Source organism: Mauremys reevesii, linkage group 1, assembly GCF_016161935.1.
Source record: "Mauremys reevesii isolate NIE-2019 linkage group 1, ASM1616193v1, whole genome shotgun sequence".
Taxonomy (NCBI): Eukaryota; Metazoa; Chordata; order Testudines; family Geoemydidae; genus Mauremys; species Mauremys reevesii.
This window is the reverse complement of record NC_052623.1, coordinates 336,255,393-336,276,996: the sequence shown is the minus strand read 5'-3', so window position 1 is coordinate 336,276,996 and position 21,604 is coordinate 336,255,393. Positions and strand designations below refer to the sequence as shown.

General features: G+C 43.3%; 1 protein-coding gene across 2 annotated transcripts in view; it reads left to right on the top strand.

The window, feature by feature from the left end:
• LOC120393089 (gamma-secretase activating protein) overlaps positions 1–21,604 on the top strand; it is a 65,117-nt gene that overhangs the window by 34,337 nt on the left and 9,176 nt on the right. The window contains exons 16-27 of one of the 2 annotated variants that reach the window (XM_039517700.1): positions 162–379; positions 735–804; positions 1,581–1,663; positions 3,091–3,144; positions 8,920–9,048; positions 9,462–9,520; positions 9,961–9,992; positions 11,919–11,980; positions 13,548–13,643; positions 16,868–16,938; positions 17,511–17,605; positions 20,423–20,542. In XM_039517700.1, the coding sequence (XP_039373634.1) occupies positions 162–379; positions 735–804; positions 1,581–1,663; positions 3,091–3,144; positions 8,920–9,048; positions 9,462–9,520; positions 9,961–9,992; positions 11,919–11,980; positions 13,548–13,643; positions 16,868–16,938; positions 17,511–17,605; positions 20,423–20,542 (1,089 nt within the window). Of the gene's footprint in view, positions 1–161; positions 380–734; positions 805–1,580; positions 1,664–3,090; positions 3,145–8,919; positions 9,049–9,461; positions 9,521–9,960; positions 9,993–11,918; positions 11,981–13,547; positions 13,644–16,867; positions 16,939–17,510; positions 17,606–18,047; positions 18,643–20,422; positions 20,543–21,604 lie in introns of those variants that run through there. The other variant, XM_039517711.1, reaches the window with a different exon arrangement.

Below are 21,604 nucleotides of genomic sequence, written 5' to 3'. Positions count from 1 at the left end.
AAATTAAAGCATGTGAGGGGGGAGAAAATGAAGGAGGGGTGGATTATTTCTCACCATTGGAGACCATGAGATCATGGGACATGGCAGAGGGGAGAAATCTGTGGTAAATGGAGCTTATGCGCACTCAAAGACTTTCTTCCTTTAAACCCGCCTCCCTTCAGGTGAGGATGCGAGAATCAGCATGCTGCACAAAAGTTCCATCCAGTCCCCGTTCAAGTCAGCCGTCTGGGACTGCTGCTCAGGAAGAATGTTTACTGTAAGAATAAATGAGTGCTCCTTGATGCAATTCCTCTGGAACAGCAAACTGGACAGTGATAGACTGGCAGCGCTGCACTGTGCTCTTCTACATGTCAGAAATACAACAGATTTGGAAATGCAGGTAGGAATATAACTTAATTCCATAAGTTTCTTGATATTTACTTATTCAGTGCTAAAAAGAGTGTGCTGGGTGCCTTACAGGACAAATATAAAGACATGGTCACTATTATCATCAAACGTTTGTATTGTGGTAGCACCTAGAAGCTGACCAGGTTGGCCCCAACATGCTTCCAGTCTGATGGGTATAATGGTTCTTTTTCTGAAAATATTGCTTGACTTAGCTCTGTGTCACCATTTTAGGCACTGAACTGCAGGCAAAAGGTGTTCATTGCTTTGGACTGTTCCAGAGTCTTTCATTTGAACACAAGCTTTAAATACAGAACTGTAATGAACTCTCCATCTTTTGACTTTAACAGATTATTCAGTGGATTTCTGAGAACCTGTCAGCATGTTCTACATTTGACCCCTTACAGGAATTTCTCATTGGTAGGTGGTTTTTTGCATTGCATGTTAAACTACACACTGCACATTTGTGCTTAAAGGGAGACCTCAGAAGATAAAGCCACACAACTGCAAACTGACTCTCCTGCTGCTGCCTCATCTTTTTAATTGTACTCACGGTTGGTTGACTCAGCTGTTGTACTGCTGTACTCGGTCGCTAATTGAGAAGACAAGTACATTGCAATTCTGGTTTTATCGCAATTTGTACGACTGTACAAATGTGATTAGCTACCTAGTTGAGCAGGAAGAGAACTCCATTACCATTTTGCCCTTTCATGCGCCAAATTCTCTGCCTAGCAGGTGGTTCGAATAGCTGGGATGTGTGCCAGACAGATGAATAGAAGGGGAAGGAGTAATTCTCCTTTAGCCGCAGCCAGGTCACAGAGCCATTCCAGGAAGGTTGCTTCAGCATAATGGCTGGTGTATCCTGTGACATTTTCACATATCAGCAGACCTCCTGGCCCAGCCAATCTGAGTCCTGCCTCCTGTGTGTCTGTTCAGGGGACCCCGGCTAAGCAGCTGACACACCCCTGCATGGCTATCTGCAATTCCTTTCCTCCCTTTGTGCAGTGGAGTCATATCAGGTTCCACTGCTAAGGAAGCTGCTGCAGTGGCAACATCAGGATTTGTTCCTAAACAATTAATTAATTGACAGATTAGTGAGGGAAAGGGCGAGTAAAAAGGAAGACTATAAAGCTTATAACTTTACACAGCCCTTGTCTCTGTAAATCTCTCTCTCTTTTTTTATTTAATGCTTTCAGCTTCCTTATACTGGGCAATGTGTCCAGAGACTAGCAAGCTGGATAAACTTTTGCCATATACATCACTGCTGTACTGGAATGGGGTAAGGAATCTGTGGCTACGAGCACTAATAACTTTGGGAGAGGGTTTTTATTCTTTCTAACATTTTTCACAAGACTTGTTTGCTTTTGGAAGCAAATGTATTCTTTTTGGAAGATGATCTAGTGCAGGGGTGGGCAAACTTTTTGGCCTGAGGGCTACGTCGAGGTTCCAAAACTGTATGGAGGGCCCGGTAGGGAAGGCTGTGCCTCCCCAAACAGCCTGTCCCTGCCCCCTATCTGCCTCCTGACTGTCCCCCTCAGAACCTCCCATCCATCCAACCCCCAGCCCTATTCCCTGTCCCCTAACCGCCCACCCCGAATCTCCGCCCCATCCAACCACCCCCTGCCCCTTATCCAACCTGTCCGCCTCCTTACCATGCCACTCAGAGCAGCAGGACTGTCAGCCACGCCGCCTGGCTGGAGCTAGCCATGCCGCTGCGCAATCTAGAGCACCGGGGCAGGCCGGCGGCTCTCCCAGCTGTGCTGCCCGAAAGGAGCTCACAGCCCCATCGCCCTGAGTGCTGGTGGCATGGCGAGCTGAGGCTGCGGGGGAGGGGCCCGGGGCTAGCCTCGCCGGCCGGGAGCTCACCGACCGGACAGGAGAGTCCCGTGGGCTGGATGTGGCCCGTGGGCCGTAGTTTGCCCACCTCTGATTTAGTGGCTTGTTTGTCTATTTTATACCTGTTTTATCTTACCTAGACTTAATGTGTCATGGTTTTCAGGAGTCTTTATTTTTGGTAAATGCATTTATGAAACGTCAATGACAACAGCTGTGATTGCATTTATGTAACTGTTATGAATGATTACACTGGTTATGGTTTTTTTGTAATAATATACCAGTTATTGTGTGCCCGTGTGGTATTTATAATGGATGCAGAGTAACTTTAGTCACCAGGATCCTGCAGTTCTTTCCAATAAGTAAACAATCTGGAGAGTATTTATTACCATAATGAAAGTTTTATAGAGAAAACAGCATAGGGCAGGTCTACACATGGGTAACACAATCACCAGCCAATCAAAAGTTTTCCAGTCTTCAGCCTTCTCCAGTAAGGGCTACTGTCTGATTTTCCTCATTAACACTAATCATTACAAAAGTTCTGGTGAGCTGGCAGCTTATTTAAATGGTAGTTACTTAAAACTTCAAACACCACACACATGTTTACTTTACTCTGTGTTGGCTGGAGACTGTCTATCTTGTATACTGGATCTATCAAGCTACTTTAATCCTGACAGAGAAGACCACTTTTCATCCTAGCACAGAGAGAAAATAGTTTCCATACTTCTTTTGTGCAAAGACGAATGCGTTGTCTTGGGTAGCTAGATTACTGTCCCGTGGAAAGTGATCTGAAATCTTCACATTTTTATGTTACAAACAGATTATATCTTTTAGACTAAATTAATGTTTTAATTTCCTACTATTTGTTTATAGATTATCCCTGGAGTAACATGCATAACAGACATTATTTCTTTACCTGAATTAAAGGTAAGTCCCTACATATGAAGGTGTTGCTATTGGTAGAAAGGGTGTGGGTTGTCACTTCCCTTATAAACGTTACTGTAATCCACTTGTTACCCGAAAATAAGGATGAAGAAAGAATTGCTCTAGTTTAAGTAGCTTTTATGGTTGCTAGAAACATGAATTTTCCAGAGAGATTTTGCTGGCTCAGAAATGCACTGTAGTTTCTCAAGTCTTTGCCCTTTTCTTTTGGAAGGACATTGGCTTCTGCCCTGGGTGCTTTCGTGTTTGTTTGATGCCTCTTCATTCTGTGACTGAAGTTAACATGGGGGAAGTTTCTTTGCACTGGGGACATGGGGAATTTCTAATGCCTCTCACTGGGGCCATTGGAGGTGTGACTATATTTTCATTAGGGATGTAAATACCATTTAAACTATTAAAAATATTTTGTTTAAATGGTTAACCAATTAAGTGGCTGGGTCTACTCTGGCCAGGCAGCCAGCAGGCCGGGGGGTTAATGGTTAAAGCAGGTTAAATGGTAAGACTAATGCTTACTGGTTAACATTTTACATCCCTAATGTTCATCAGCACCAGCAGTTCAGGATTTTTCCTTTCATTTTGGCCATGGTACCCCATGATTGCATTGTTGTGATCACTCGGGCCATGCTGTTCAGAAGAAGTGTCTGTTTCACCTAAACAACCCAATTGTATGGGTACAGGTGGGTATGGAAAAGGAGCTGAACCTGGTGAACATAAGAACGGCCATACTGGGTCAGACCAATGGTCCATCTAGGCCAGTATCCTGTCTTCCAACAGTGGCCAATGCCAGGTGCCCCAGAGGGAATGAACAGAACAGGCAATTATTGAGTGATCCATCGCCTGTTGTTCAATACCAGCTTCTGGCAATCAGAGGCTAAAAACACCCAGCGATGGGGTTGCATCTCTGACCTTCTTCCTTAAGAGCCACTGATGGACCTATCCTCCATTAATTTATCTAATTCTTTTTCGAACCCCATTATAGTTTTGGCCTTCACATCATCCCCTGGCAATGAGTTCCACAGGTTGACTGTGTATGTGAAGAAATACTTTGTTTAAACCTGCTGCCTATTAATTTCATTGGGTGACCCCTGGTTCTCAAGTTATGTGAAGGGGTAAATAACACTTCCTTATTCACTTTCTTCTCCCCATCATTCATGATTTTACCATATCCCGTCTTAGTCATCTTTTTTCCAAGCTTAACAGTCCCAGTCTTTTTAATCTCTCCTCATACAGAAGCTGAACAGGGTATAGTCTTTGGCAGAGGGAAAGGGGGAAATCTGTCTGTAGTTCCTGTATTTGCTATGAAAGCTGGATTGATGATTACTTCATCTTCCCTGCCCCCCTACCCACAACTGCCTTCAACTGAAGTCTTCACTTTGTATGAAGGTTAAGAGCACTTGGCAGTTGGGAGAACATGGCTGTAAGGACACTGGCAAATACAGTTGTAAGATCTGTGCTGAATGTTCGGAGAATCACTCTGACAAATAACATAGGAGTGACGTTCAAAGTGCTGGGAACCCAGCATGTGAGCAGAGGTCTCTTGTGGGAGTTGTATTCTGGACATAGCTTGCTCTGGAATTTGAGAATATTGTCAAATGGAATAACTTAAGTCAGACGTGCTCTTATTCCCCACATGCTCAGAACTAGTTTAAAATTTCAGTTTTAACTGGCTCTAAGGGCCCAATTTTCCTGGCACCAGTGGGATTGCTCCTGATTTACACCGGGGTGAGAGCAGAATTGGGCCTAGCTGCTTACCATTGATTTCACTGGGAGCTGATGACACTTGGGAGATCAGGTCTTGAGATGGCTCTTTGGTCACCATATGCTGCTTGTGCTCACGGAGGTCAAAATTAGCAGGCTGTTCAGTTTGTCTGAGATTTAACCTCAAGCCTCTGGGAGCAAAGGTCTTTAGCAGCTGCACTTCTCGATTGTGAAACTCCTTTCCTACTTGTGTCTAAAAACCTAAACAGACTGAGAAGGATAAAGTTAAACTAAAGACATTTATTTGTTGTTGCTTTTGACTGCGAAGTGCTCTGATTCTTATGTGACACTAAGATACAAATGCTCTGGGTCAAATTCAGTGCTCTGTTCTGGCTAGTTTACACTGCTCCAGTGATACAAAACCACCATAAACCCAGTTTCACTGGCCCGTTAATGGGGTTCTAGGTGGTTCTTGTTGCCCAAGAGTGAAAAAGCAACCAGAACATAGAATTGAATCTGGCCCTTTATTTATTATTTCTGCAGTCTCTCAGGTGCATGAGGCATTTCATGGACACGATGACATCTCCCGACCCTGATGAACTTTCTATTTAAGGGCCCCATGCCCTTTGTGAACTTCTGAGTGCTCCCAGGGAATTCCTTCCCATTTGAGGGTGCGCCACATGTAGTAGGAAAATGGATCCTAAATTCAACAGCCTACTAAGCGATAACAAACACAAGGCTTGGGAACAAGGGGTTGAGAGAGAGGCCAGGAATATGTTTGTTTGTGTTACATAGAAATCTGATCAGTTTCTTTGAACAAGTTAATATATTTATGCTCACTCATGTTTTAATCTGTCAGGAAGAGTGGGATAAAAGTCTGTGTTGGAAGGCTAACTCAAAGGAAGAGTCTTGAAGAATTTGAAAGAAAAGAGTGAGGCACACAGAATCGGCAAGGGGGCGGGCATCGGAAAAGGCCGTCTCATGGCACGGGGGAGCAGGCAGGGAGTAAGCATTGAGCTTTGTTGCATATTTACCTAGTGCCTCTCATCGCAGTTAGTTATACATCCTCCACCACCAGTTAGGTGGTAGCACAAAGATACGTACAATAGGCGGTGAAGAGGACCGTGGTAGCCATTTAAAACTGCAAGAGGAGTTCAGGCAAGTAGTCCTCACTGTGTTGGATAAATATAGTCTGACACGACTGCTCTTGTGAAAAGGGCCATGGGTTTTTTAAACCCTCACAAGCGGGGAGGACCTTTGGCTTGACATCTCTGAAAAATGACGCCATCGGTAATACAGTTTCAGGCTGGGCCACTAATCCTGTACTGTCTGGTGGTACAGGGCAGCCTGCAGAATGAACACCACTTCCACCTGCATTATGGAAATCTCTCCTCCAGTTCTTACCCAGCCTGACCCTGTTTCTTTCTTTGGACAGGCCAAAGAAAACCAAGACTCTAGGCAACAAACAATCCTTCATTTTAACCTGGTGACATCTTAAATGAAACCAAAAGATGCTGCGGGTTTTAGTTTTCAGTGGCATCAAATTTTAATCTTAAAACCTGCCACTTTGTTATGGACTCACTAGACAAAAGCAGCTTTTCATCATGTCAAACAAGGGTTTGTATGGCTTGAAAACAATGCAACGGGGGACTGGCAGGAGATCCATAGGGTTGTGCAACTGCAACTATCTAAACTGGTCACTAGATGTCACCCTTGTTGTATATTCTGGCTGTTGTTAACCTAACAGTAACACAACGCCAAAAAAATACCATAGTAATATGTTGTAGAGTTAGTTATTTTGCTTATTTACTACCAAAAATCTCAGTCAATTGTGTTAACCTCAAGTGTTTAACCTAATTAAACTATGTTAAAACCCAGACTGACCCTTGTCAGCTAAGGCCACACAAAAGTTGGGGAGTGTAGTTAAACCATACTATACACTTTAAAAGTTAGCCTGGGTCTCCTCATAATTATGTGGGAGTGTGTTGTAATTCACTGTGATGGATTATAGGTTGTCTTTCAAAGTCATGCCTGATCTCGAGTGCAACTGGAGAAATAGGAAATTAAGTGAATAGTCACATGTGCCTGTACTTTTTTAAATTATTTTTGGTACTGGTTGCTCAGCACTTTCTGAAAATTAGTCTCCTTTAAAGTATCTCAGTTTGGCACCAAAATCACTAGTCCCTTTTTAAAAATCTTTAGACATTATATTTAAGGCTGTGATTGATGGAGAATAGGTTTGTGTCAGAGACTTCTGGGGGAGAAATAGCCAGTAGCTTCTAGAAAGATAGGACTGCTCAAGGGCAAGTGAACTTTGGGTGCTGTGCAAAGAAAGGGTCCACGTGATGGATTTTCCAATACCCAGCTAGTCAGGTTCAAAAGCAGATGTGAAATAATGTTAAGGGGCAAAGGACAGAAAACAGCTTGTTTGCTCAGGGCAGCAGTTCCATGCAATATTGAATGAAGATGCAACATACAAGGGGAAATGGGCTATAATGTTTGTTTAAAAATTAGAGCAATTAAGGATGGTCATGCCTGCCCTCGGAGAAACCTGGAGGAATAACGGACTGGTCTCCAGGGAGGTAGGTCCCTGACTCTGAGGGCACATTAACTCAGGTGGGCCTCGTGGATGCTGCAGGGCTGAAAGGAGGAAAGCATCTGATGGTCTAACACAAACCCTGCAGTGCTAGGATAGATGAATTCTTGTTTGACCCACTGAAAGTGCAGGATTTTACTTTCACTGTCTATGCAGCTATCCCAACCTAGACCAAATAGGACATTTAGAACATTTACTCTTGGTTTTTCTCTTCATCTTCCATTGAGTGCTGTTTTATTCAAAATATTTTGAGTCTTAGACCAGAGATTTGATACTGTGGGCAACGGGTGGTCTCCAGCTCAGGATGGGCAAGATGCTGGTTCCTCTCTTTGCTTTCCCACTGCTAAACTGCATTAAACTGCAGCTAAAAATACATCATTTCCCTGAAGTTATTTTCCTGATGTTCCTTTTCTGTGTAAGCCATCGCTGTAGTTGCCACAGGATTTTTGTGTGACTGACAGTGGAAGGGAAGTGGTCCATATGAGTATGAATTAAAGTGCAGGGAAGGAGGCCAGGTTTTCATGTGTCACTTTCTCCAGTAAGATGTGCTCCATGCTATGAAACAGTGTCAATTCACTGTGGCAATTATTAAAGGTAAGAAAACTGGCAAGGGGCAGAGGCAGCCAAAAGCCTGCTGGTGCCCCCAAAGTGTTGCTGAGATGATGGCAGTGGTTGGAAAGGTGTGCCAGGAAAGGCAGATGAATAGAGGAGTAAAGCTTAAAAATGTGGGTTTTTTTCAACCATCTTCCAAAAATTAGTGTCTTAATCTTCTATATCCTGTCCAGTACAGTGCATGCTGCTGAGTCTTAATAATGGCTTAAAATTTCCATTTAAAATAAATAAATTAAAGTCAGACCCAGTGTGGAATTCTAGATGCAAAAACAGGCGCAGGAAACCAGAATTGTACGTATTTGGTTTTTCCTGTTACCCTCCTAGGTTTTAAGTCAATTTCAATGTTAAAATCAAAGGTTTAAAAAATGCTGTAGAAAAGCGCTTTTTTTTTTTTCTGGGCTGAGTTTGTTATATCAACTTCTCAAATAGGACTCTATAACAAAAGTGCTAATGCAATTCTGTAATGGTACAAACCTTGGCGTGCCAGTATGATGCAGTGCTATGGCTGAGGAGGAGAAAGCCACTGCCAAACAAAGGAAAGAAATATCAAATGGGAGAAGTTTTGAAAGAACAAAGTGTCTGCATTGTTCGGCTAACATTCCCTGGGTGCAAAACGGACAGGTTATTCACCCGCTACGCTGAAAGAGAACCTTTGTGTAAGAGGTTTCATAGCTTTCTTATATAGTAGTAATAATTTCTCAGTAGAAGAATGGCTTAAAAAAACAATAACCCAAGACTGATTTCCAACCCTGCATTTATCATAGTTCTCTCATGTCATCATTTGAGCGATAAACTCAATAGATAGTTTTACAACTGTGCAGTTTGTATTCATGCTTTCGTTTACATATTTGTAGGTTCAAAATTGTAAAGGCTTCTGGGAAAAGCTAAACTTAAACCTGGAGCGTGCGAAGTACGCCGAGCCACACTTGCATTACAACAACAATGTGCTCAGGAGAGAATGGTATAAGCTACTTTCGGAAGAGGTAAATGAACAGATCGGATAAGCATCCATCATTATGTTTCCGTGATGTGAGCATTGTTTTAAAGCTGAATACAGAAGTAAAGAATTAATTTGTTGGAACTCATCTCATTAGACATTTGATGAGGAAATTGGGTAGCGCTTATGGGAGGGCAGTCAGTGATTGTAATTCTTACCTGTAGGTTCGGATAGGATCTGAATTCCACAATACCCCACCAGGTTGGGGGCTTGAATTTCTGCTACACTAGCTTTCTGTGGGTTTCTTGAGTTCTACCAGCTGCAGGTTGTGCTTTTCAAAGTGATTGAGAGGCACTACTGTAGCATTATCCCCATTAGAAGGGAAAGCTAGCACTGTTTGTCATCGGTCTTTTATGTGGCAGGATTCTAATAGTTCTGCAACTGTTTTTTTCAATGTAGAAAGCAGAGGAAAGGAGAACCACAACATATTTAAGGAATATTTTTGAGAATGCAAAAAAGTAAGTAAAATATTGGTGATTTTACCCTTCCTTATTCTGGTTAAATGAATGCTGTGTTTTAAGTGGACCATTCTGGACTTAAAAGTGCTGTGAAGCTGGGTGCATCTCACGGTTATTACATACCTGGCCAATTCACCTCACCTATGGGAGGTCACCCAGGTGTCAGTCAACCCAGGTCATCGGGGACTCCTGATGATGGTCACAAAACTGTCCAGGGAATCCAGCATTCTGGGCTTTAAGACTGAATATTAGAAATGAAGATTTCTTCCTTTAAAAACACATTTAAGTTAATTTTATGCCACTATCCTTAATATACTGAGCTAGTTTAACATGGCCAATACATGCAATTTAAAATCTGATTAGCTGCATGTAGATAAGTAACTTTTCAGTGTGTGTCTAGCCTTTTGAAGCAGTATTTAAATTCAGTTTTCCCTCCCTAGGGTGCTTTCCAATCTTGCTGCATGGAACTTGGGTAAGGAAAACATGCACTGATGCAGTCTGTGGCTAGGTGGGATGCTGAAATGGTTACAGTCTACATACCATGGCCTGAAACATTCATTTTCAAATATGTTTTGAACCTGTTTGCCATTGAAGGGTCTGAGGGATGAGGCAGGTAAAGCTGGGTAACTAAAATGCAGGAAAAGGGTCTCTCTCTGATGTATAGTTACAGCATCAGGAGACTTGGGTGAGATTGAAGAGCAGGTTTGAAAATGATCTACACAAATACAGTCATCTAGCTTTTATCTACACAAGGAGTTTTCCTTAAGGAAGGGATAGATGATTGTTAAATCAGCTTTCTACAGTGCTACCACTACAGAGCTGCAACCATTGGGAGATTATGGTAGAAAAATCGTAGAGGAGACAAGGCACTAGCCTCAATCAGTTGCTGAGCAGAGCTGATGAGTAGCATCTTGGAATCATTTCAGAAATGCTAGAATGACCTTCAAGACCCCTACTTATTAGTTTAAAAATTAGTTAAAACTTAGTTTCCATAAAATTCATTGACAAATCATAAGTTGCTATTCTTGTTTCCGTTGCTAGGCATTTGAGTCTTTCAGGACCTCTGTTATTCTTTGTGTCACTTCTATCATGTGATTCAGGTTTCCATTCACAAGCTGATCAAGATTTCCAGATTGCAGTCCCACCTTATTTACATCACTGTGCTAGTTGAAGTATTGGTCACTCAGTTAAAAGTTTTAAACAAATCCAGACATGTCTAGAATATACAGGCAACATTAACTTCCAGTAGCCAACATTATGATCACCTCCCCTATCCTTCAACCATTGCTTTGGATTCTGACTTTTAGGACCCCATGTGGCCTTAGCTAAACTTCTGTAGCCTTACGCTGCAACCACTGCCCTGTCTTCTAAAGATGCTGGTTTAAGAACCATACACTTGTCTGAATAGTTCATTCGTGTCAGACCCTCAACTGTGCCTACAGACTTTCTAGTTAGTAATAGTAATAGTGAGCATTTACCTAGTTCATTTTATCCATAGATCTCCAGGCATTTTAAAATGGGGCTAGCCAGACCCATCTTTGTACAGATAGGGAAAGTGAGGTAGAGGGGGGTAGGTGGCTTGCCCAAGGAGTAGCTAAATACATATACTTCAAGGCAGGCAAAAGATAGTTAAAGGGAAATGCTTAAAAATTTAGGGGCCCGTTTTTGCAAGATGTCAAGTGAAGCCCTCTAATCCCAGTCCGTGACAGTGGAGCTGCTCTGCATCTTGCAGGGTCAGGCTGTTAGTTTGATCTCATAGGACAGGAAGAACTCGTAAGGAGTCAGAAGATGCCAGGTTCTGTTGTGTTCTATACCTGTTCTTTTATTTTGTAATCTCTTTCTTCCATGCAGTTAAAGGGAGTGCTGTCGGATATTTAGATTCACCATACTCAGCAATTTGTAACTGAAATAGCCAGGCCAAAGGGTTCTGCTGTGAGAGTAGGAGGTGCATTCTGTGCAAATGCTACTTTGCTCTAACCAGTTGTATAGCAAACCCGCCCAGATGTTTGCCCGTGGTGAGAGTTGTAAATGTCAAGATCAGAACAGTGTGCATTGTGTATTCTTGTTACCACTGGATTTTCTGGACCTGCCGGCTCTAAAGGGCTAATGGTGATGGCATCATTTCTCTTAGAGATTGAAAGAGCTATAGAAGCAAAGTGCGATGCTATTGTATAAGAGAACTGAGGGGAAGAGAATAAGCTTTTTTCACAAATGCCTCCATATTAGAGCAGCTGAGGAAGACTGCTTTGTGACAATTTTCTGTTCCGTCACTGTTCTCTGAATCTGTCTAGGAATGGGAACGCTCTGCCTCCTGTTTATTTCTCCTCAGAGTCCCTGAAGTCTCTCACTAATTCTGCAGAATCACGTATTTGAATGATATTAATTCTGTTTATTTCAGAGGAAAGGCTAGTTCCTCTTTTTCAAGAGGAAGACTACCAGCAGCGATTATTAATCGGACTAGTAAGTGTTTTTTTTTACATCCTGTGCAGTAGAAGACACGCAACCTTGATCAATGTAAAGAATAAGTTCGATAGTATTTACTTGTAGTTTTTCTTGCAAAGTCTTTTATTCAGTGGTTCACTAGAAGATCACGTAGGCCAGTGGTGGGCAGCCTGCGGCCCGCAGGATGCACACAGCTCCTCAGGGTGATCCGCTGGCAGGCCATGAGACAGTTTGTTTACATAGAATGTCGGCAGGCACGGACACCCGCAGCTCCCATTGGTTGGGAACAGTGAACCACGGCCACTGGGTGGCCCTGCCTGCGGATGGTCAATGTAAACAAACTGTCTCATGGCCCACCAGTGGATTACCCTCATGGGCCGCAGGTTGCCCACCACTGGCTTAGGCTAATCAACGTTGGGACTAGAAATGGGACAGAACACGCTGCCATGCAGGACTTGGTTTGGTTCCCTTCTCCCAGGTCAAGACACTAAACCCTAAAAATGAAAATTAGGAGGCAAATCATAGCTAAAAGCTAATTTGTCAAAACCTGACTTCCTCCAGTACAAGCTTGCTCTTTTTCTTATATGCTGCTGTACTCCTTGCCTAAACACTGACTTTCCACCCCAAGCCCCTGTCACTTACTTTCTGTTTTTAACTCCCTTCTAATCCCTCTCCCATGTCCTCCTCCCTCTTTGCAAGAGCTGGCTAACTTTCAAAAAGAAGATCAACGAGATCCCGCATGATCCTTTTTCCTTTTCCTGCTCCCCACTTAACACCCTTTCCACATTCTCCTTTGTTTCTCACCTGCCCTCTACTTCACTTGTAACCCCATTACATCTATGGGCCACCTCCTCCTTTACACCATTTTCCCTGGGTGATCTCACATGGCTTCATCTACTGACTGCATGTTGATGACTCACAAATTTAGATCTCCACTCCTGAGCTGTCCCCCTCCATCCAGTCCCAAATCTTAGCCAATCTGTTGGACATCTACTCCTGCAGATTTTGTGACCTGTTCAAACTCAGCACGGCTAGAACTGAACTCCTCATCTTGCCTCTGAAACCCTCAGCACCTCTCCTGTTCTCTGCCACTCAAAATCTAGGGCTCATTATGGACTCCTCTCTCAGTCTGGCCCTCTCATCCAAATCCTAATAATTCTTTCTCCATGACCTAAAGTTGAATGCTGAGAACTGGAATATTTAAGAATCTTCTTTTTTCAGGTGAAGGACTGTGTAGAAGTTGTAGCCGTGTGTTGTGATATATGCAGCCACTGTAACTTAGTAGCGTTTATAGAGATTTAGATTTGCAGGCTTTCTCCTGTTAGGCAGAGAAGAGTGGTCCAGGGATAACTGAAGGCCTCGTGTTATGTTCATTGGTCCATTGAGCTGGATCTATACTAAGTTATAATTTTGGCTGTTTAAAATCACTTTTTTCTTTGGCGAGAATGTGTGGTAGGCCGTGATCTCAGTGCAAATCATGTTTGTTTGCCACAGACAGAAGATTGTTGTGCTAGTTCATGTGAATTGGCACTTGCACCTGCTTGAACTTTGAGAAGGCACCTAAGTGGCTGTTTTCCTTTTCCAGATGGTTGCTCAGTTGAAAGATCATCTTATGCGGCATCTACAATATGTTGGGAAAATGAAGATTGACCAGATAGTTCTGGAATATGTTTCAAAACTGGTTAGTTTGAATTTTTCCCCCTTATTTTCCAAATTTAAGTTACTGTTGGAACTTTGGTTTTTTAGATCATTTTCTCTGGGTAGGGACTGTCTTTCTCTGTGTCTTGTGCATGGCTCATTGCTCAGTAACCAGTATCTATTTTCTAGATCTGTGTGTCTATAATAAGAAAGTTTGGAGAAGAAAACTAGTCACTGATAAAATAAGAACTGTAAGATTCTTTGCAGCATGAATGCTTGATGTTTAAAGTAGAACTGGGATGCATTTTCTCTTTTGCTACGGTTTTCTCATTTTCATGTGTTCCCTCTTAATCTAAACAAAGACAAGAACTTCTTGGTGTCAGAATGCTTATTTAGCCCTGTTCTGCCAAAGTTTCTGGCAAAACAAATCAATTTACATTGAGCCTTTAAAATAACCCCCACTATTTAATAACAAAACCTGTGATGAATTTTGCTCTTTAACATCACCTAAAGCAAGAATTCTCTTAATATGCAATTTATAGGCTTCCATTCCTGTAGGCGCCTTAACAGAAACTAAACAAAGTTGTTATAAACACAGGCAAAATGTCCATAAAAATTACTCCAGCCATTTGGCAGGCACACTTTGCAAGATTCTTTTAGAAGTCCATCACTAGACCTGGATCTCCCCTCATCCTGGTTGGGAGTTCTCACTGAATTCATAACATCTTTACATTTCCCATACCCCATTTATCGGTCAGGTGGCCTGAATGTGATTTTCTTTCCAGCATTCTTTAATGTAATCTCAGCAGTGTATGGCAGGGCAGAAACCAGCAAAGCAGGAAGTAACGAAAAATAGGTTTAGTTTTGTTCTTGGCATTCATAGATCATCACTAAGCTGTGTTTTAGTAACGGGTATTTTTAGTAAAAGTCATGGATGGGTCGTGGGCAGTGAACAAAAATTCACAGCCAGTGACCTGTTCATTACTATAGACCCCTGACTAAAACTTGGTCCGGGGGTCTGCTGTGGGGGTGGGGGGCAGTCCAGGGATGCCGTGGGTGCTGGGGGGGTGGCCCGGGACCCCCGCTGTGCTTGGGGAGAGGCGAGCAGCAGCATGCAGTCCGGGACCCCAGCTGGCACTGGGGAGGGAGAGGGTGGGCGGTGGCGCGCAGCCCGGGATCTGTACTGGGGGGGCAGGCAGCGGCAGCGTGCGACCCAGGACCCCTGCTGGTGCTGGGGGGTAGGAGGGTTGGTGGGGCTGGCAGGTTCCCTACCTGGCTCCCACCAGCATGTCCCTGCAGTTCCTAGGGGGAGGGAAGGCCAGGGGGACTCCTCACACTGCTCCCATCACAAGTGCCACCTCAGCAGCTCCCATTGGCTGGGAACTGCAGCCAATGGGAGCTGCGGGGGCAGCACCTACAGGCATGGGCAGTGTGCGAAGCCCCTGGGCCCCTCCGCCTAGGAGCTGCAGGGACATGCTGGTGGGAGCCGGGAAGTGCCACCCCTAGATAAGTGCCACCCTGTACCCCAACTCCCTGCCCCAGCCCTAGCCCTGAGTCCCCTGCCACACACCCAAACTGCTGGCTGCTGCAGAAGTCACGGAAAGTCACAGAATCCGTGACTTCTGTGATCTCCGTGACAAACATGCAGCCTTAATCATCACAGGAAGTACCTTAGAAAAGCCAGAGTGGCTGAACACTGCAGTGGAACCTCAGCATCTCAGAAAGTAAGGCATAAAAATTCAAACGTGGCATAGGCACTCTAAAAAATATTCACCCTGTCACTGCAGTATTGGCTGGTCTAGTCCATTTTGCTACTGATGTTTTTTTATCTGGATTTTCTCCAGTTCAGTTTTAAGTGTACCAAGAGGTGAGGCTTATACTGCTCTACCAGTTTCTACTCCATGTTCACTCTTACTGAGATGGAGGATGTTGTGGTGGTTAATGCACTGGATTAATGTTCATGTCCTGTTCTACCGCAGACTCGCTAGGTGACCGTGGGCAAGTCACTTACTGTCCCCATCTGGAAAGCAACAACAATGCTTCCTTTTCCCCACACTTTGTCTTGTGTATTTGATTGCAGGAACTGTGGGGCAGGGATTGTCTTTGTACAGCTAGCACAGTGGGGACTCTGAAGTGCTATCAGAATGCAAACAACATAAAATGACTTTCACACACTCAAAACTTGGTTACATCATTATAGCCGAACCAAATGACACCTGTAAGCTGCAATTTTCTGAACTGGGTAGAAGCTGGATCAGTATGTGCTTACTCAAACTCTACCAAGTCCCCGCAGACATCCAGTTTTGTCATGCAAGTAATAGCATAGCCAATGACTGTGGCATAACTTTTGGGAACTCCTTTAGAAACTTCTACTATGTGCTGATCTTCAGATATAGCTAAAACTCCAGATGTAGCCAGAGTGTAGTTAGACTAAGGGCTCTGTTGCTTGCTGGACCAGAAATGAAAGCCTTTCCAGACAGGAGGTGTGGTTTTTCTGGCTTGTGCCTGAAAATTGGAAGTCATTGTCATTTCCTGGAAATGAAAGAGAAACTGCTGAACTCTAGAGTATTTCAACTGGAATTTCCCATCACGTCCAAAAAGTTTTGAACTTGGAAAATATTGGAATGTTAGTCAGAGTTATCTGGCTTGTGCTAGGAGTTCATCACTGTACCGTGGGGAAGTAAACTTTAACCTCTCTGTGCCTTCGTATGCCCCCAGGAATATGGGGATGATACTTACCTTAGGAGTGTTCAGTTAATCCCTCCAAACTAGTGTTTCTAAAGAATTTTGAGCCCCCCAGATGAACGGCGTTAGAGACATGCCAGATGTTTGCGGTGGTGTTGAGCTACAAAAACACTTCTCATTTAACATTAATGGGATTATTCCAAACAGCCCTGTGGCAGTTGAGGTTTTGGGAATGAGGCTGGATTTGCACGCTGCACGGAGCATGGTTATGGAATCCTTTCAACATTCGCATACAAGGGCAGGTTCTCTGTTGGCTGCAGAAGCTTAGAGGGGCCAGAGGTGAGTGGGGCTAGGAGCTGGCACTGGCCAATCGTTCTGAGCTGGAGGTCAGCCAGGGAGCACAAGAAAGAGACTGTGTGGGCTGAACACTTGTTTGTGGGTGTTGGAAATCAGCTAAGAAGAGATTGGAATAATCAGAGGAGAACTAAAATCCACACAATGTTATCACGTGAACTGGTGTAGAAAATGCTAGCAGAGGCTAACGGCCACACAAGAACTCATCCACGTCCCTTTTTGTTCTAGCTGGATCTGATCTGTCGGATAATGGAAGCTGTTTGGAGGAAATACAGTCTTCAGTCCGGCGTTCTCTGCTTGTAAGCACGAGTTTTCCATTAATCTACAGCAAGTTTTATAGAATGTGGCAAAATGGTTTTGCCAAGTCCACATTGCCATGAGTGGGTTTTGGTAATATTTATATTGCTAACACCTGACTGAAAACCGAGCACCAGGTAGGCGGCAGAGGATAGCTTCAACTAGTTGGGGGTGGAGGTACATAAAGAAAAGCCACACTGAACTCCCATTGGTTTGAGTCTGGGTTGTGGGTGCTGAAAAATCAGCCCACTTACATCCCTATGTAGATACCTATCGACAGGAAGTGTCTAACTTTAGGTACTCTACTTAGAAAGTTGTGGCTCCTTGTTTAATGGCAGACTTGTAGGTATGCTGTGAGCAGAGGGCTCCACGTAGATTCTGTACAGCCACGTTTCAAATTGTTAACAAGAACTAGAATCCAGTAACTTTAACTCTTAAATAAACCAAGATGGTATCTTAGGACCGCGAATTCCTTCTGTTTAAAATGAGTTCATTTAACTGTGACACAAAGTGACTGAGCCATGAGGGGAGTTCGATGTCTTTGGCTGCTAACAGGCTGTTTTATTAAATGCAGGGACGAGCGAGGAAGCGCGGCAGAGTGTGCAGCTTTCCACATCATGAGTCGGATTCTAGAAGCTGCCAATGGAATGTGTATGCCCCTGCCTCCTGGTAAGCCCTGTGACACTGGATCTCTGCGTTTCATTGTTTTATTCCACCCTTGAGAATAAGAGCATCGTTTTGAATGTCTTCCAGACAAATAGCATTTGCAGTAAGTGCAAGCTGTATTAACTTTGGCAGGCCTGAAATGTACTCAGTACAGCTGTGTGGGGAAGAGCTCTCCATAAACACCTGCAGTGAAATAAAACAAATGTCAATAGTTACAACAAAGATGGCAAATCGTGTAGTTTTTGAAAAGTTTCACTTCCGAGCACCATTTCAGTTCTGTGGGAAAGCATCACCCAGAGTTAGGGTTTTTTTTCCTTCCCCTTTTTAATGAATTTTTAGTTCAGAAAGTAGCTGGGTTGGACTTTCAGTTTTAAGGGCTACCAACGTAAATGACATCCAGTGGTAAAACTGTTTTTTTTCATGCTGCCCTGCTAATGTATTTCAGCCCTGAACTTCCAGCTGTGAGGATGGAGCAGGGGCCCTGATCCTGCAGCTGCCCCCAAGGGTGAGCCCTGTGCCCATGTAGATGTCCATTGATTGCAGCTTAAGAGTCTGCTCACGTGAAGCAGCTTGCACTATCGACGCCTTCTTTTCCGTGCCTGTGCAGTCTTTGAAGACTGCAGAGATTGAAAGGCTTCAGTTAGTGCCAGTTTTCAGAAGGGCCACCAACCAACTGTGACACAGTAACTGCTCTTGGACACAGACTTGAACCAGTAACATGAAGGCTCTGTACTCATTACCAGAAACCAACCCCTGAACCTACAATTTTAGATGCTGGACTGTTCATTAGATGCTTCATGTCCCGCTTTTGGGAGTAGCCACCAATTCTTCAGTTTGAAATACTTTAACAGAAATCTGCTTGAATAGAATGACTCTCTTGTTTTGCTTAGTCAGAAACTTTGGCCTGGAAATATTGTGACTTTGGTTTTTTAGGCTACTGGAGTACAAACGGCATGTTAATGTGGTCTTGATCTGTTGGGAAAGATGATCATAAGCAGGGGTGAAAGTAATTTAAAGGACTTACCGATACGGAGTCCCAAGCGGGGGTGTGGCCTCAACCGGAAGAGGTGGGGCCTTTCAAAATTTCAAGGCTCCGGCCATGAGCTCCAGGGCCTTTAAATCACCCCAGAGCTACCAGCTGCAGAGGTGGCTGGGAGCACTGGGGCTCAGGGGCAAATTAAAGGACCTGGGGCTCCGGCTGCTGCGGAGCTCTGGGCCCTTTAAATCCCACAGGAGCTCTGCTGCCACTAACCTGGGACAGCAGGGCTCCAGCGGGGATTTAAAGGGCCCGGTGCTCCTGCCACTGAGGGGAGCCCCGGGCCCTTTAAAGCACCGCCAGAGCTCTGGCATCGGGGCTTGAGTGGTGCTTTAAATGGCCCGGGGCTCCTCACAGCGACCGGATCCCTGGGCTCTTTAAATCACCGCTGAAGCCCTGCTGCTGCTCCCCTGGGGTAGCGGTGGAAGGGCTCTGGTGGTGATTTAAACATCCACTAATTTGGCTGGAGCCCCTGGCCCTTTAAATCACAGCCGGAGAAGCCAGTCCAGTCCCGCACGGCTTACCGTACCGTACCAGCTTACTTTCATCTCTGATCATAAGTGACCCGTACCCCCATCCAGATGAACTGATGTCTCAGTTGGGGACACAAGCAAGAAGGGAGAGAAAAGATGGAAAAATGTTGACTTAATTTAAAATGAAGAGTGAGAATGCTACAAGGCACTTTAAATTGCTATTCAATCTGTTACAGATACAGGGACTATATAAAGGGACCCACAGGGATAAATTAGAAAGGAGTTTGTCTCAAGAAATCCATGGGACAAAAGGTGTAATGAAAATGTACCAGTTTTTCTTTTGATGGTGCTAGACTACCATTACCAAGAGCTTCTGATAATCCCCATACAATTTTCAAAGCACTTTCTTTTTAAATTTGAGGAAGAATTTCTGAACACTAATGTTTCACATTTTTGTAAATCGCATGTTGTTGTTTAATTTGCCAAAGCAGTAAGGGGCTTACAGACACCTGATAGATTTTGTCTGGATTTTAATCCAGTTAAGAATGTTTTTGCAAAAGGATTTGGCTTATTATCATACTGTTAGTTATGGGACCAAAGTATGTGTGTAACCACATGCTGGGGGGATAGATCTGAGTCTATTAGATCAGAAACATGAATCTCAAAACTCCTTCAGCATTGATGCCATTTTTGTGCTGGTTCATGCTATGCTGGAGCATGGATAGTAACCACATATAATGCATGTTGAGGTTTATTTCTTGATTAATTGAGTGGGAGGGACTAAAAGACACATGCATAAGAAATTTTAAATGCAAACAAACAATTTATAGACTATTTAGCACTCTTTTGTGAAGTAAAATATTTTAAAATAAAGTAACTACTTTATGGCATGTCTCCAGACTCCTCCGTTTCATTTCCTGTTCCTTGCAGAGTGCGTTAAGATAACGGGAACTCAGCAATTTCACATTATAAGTAGAAAATCCTTTGGGGAAGAAGGGTTTTTACTGTATTGTAACAAAGTATTAGTTAGAACTGATTGCTCTAGCTTAATCTTCAAATTGACGTATTCAACTGTAACTTAATGCTGTTGCAGAGAGTGAAGGTGTTTAAATAACATGAAGACTAACATTGCAGTATGGCAAGTGTTGATAAACTCTTCCTCTCCTCCCACAAATGGAAGTATATGTGTTAGTAAAGAAAGTACTGTTCTCAACTAAGCTTTAATGCTGTGGATGGCACGGCTGTAATTAGAGGCTTTGCACAAAACTGTTTGTATTTCTGTTGCACAAACATGTGGTGCTTTCTTTGCAGGTTTTCATACTTTGCACATGGGGCTTGGAGTTAGATGTCTGCCTTTGCATACCCTGCTGCATTACATCGATAATGGGGTGTTACAGCTGACTGAAACATGCGCTATAAAACTTTTGAAAGGTATGGTGGATTTAACAATAGACACTTAGATTACATTCCTTTGTAACAAGTCTGCTTTGGAAATGGATACCCTTTATATATTTCGAAGGGACACCCATGGCTCTTTGCACAACTGGCTGCTGCTTTTTAAAAATGTTGAGTTTTTTTTCTCTTACAGTACATAGAGGAAAAATACAAGGGCCGAAGGTTCAATTCTGCACTTAGAATTGAAAGTTATTGTTGAAAGTTATTCCTGTGGAGCTGCTTTGAAGTCAGTGTGATTGCACAGCTGTTCCAGAGGACAAAATTGGGCATGAGCCTACATAACACTGTCCCTGATGTGATAGAACATGAAATATCCGTTGTGATAATTTCAGCAGATCACCACATGGATCCCAGTCTCGTTTTTAAACTAGGAAATTTATAGAAACATTAACCTTAATGATTTTCATAGGATTTATCTATAGCTTAAAAAAAGACCCCGGCCCTCAAAATAACTGGATTAGTTTGCCTCAGCAAATTTCCTCAGATTGATACAACACACACAATGCTTTTGATGCTGGCATTAGTGGAATGTCCAGAAATTCTGCACAAGGCAATAAAGTCTTTTTAAAAGAAAAAAAACCCAGGAGTTTAAGACAACCATGCTTTAAAGAACTTTTAAAATATGCTATTACACCTCCAGAGTGGTTATTTTCACTAGGCTTTCTTGTAAGTAGACTAAGAAACTCACCCCTGTTCTTTCAGCTGTGTTTTAGCATATGAAAATCATGTTTTGCACAATCACTTCTCATATACGCCAATCACTATGTTCTTGAATTATTGCCCAAATTTACAGCCAGATTATCCTACTTTGTGTTTCTTGGCATAGGACCAATTTTATGCAGTCATCATAAAGCCAACATCTTCATAAAACCAGCTTGTGGCTTCATAAACCATAGAATGACCACAGCGATGTTCATTGCCCGTTTAGCTCAAAGGGAGCCGTTAGCATAACTCAGTTTATTTGAATCAGTTATTGGAATACAGCAATACAGTAGAACCTCAGAGTTGCAGACACTTCGGGAATGGAGGCTGTTCATA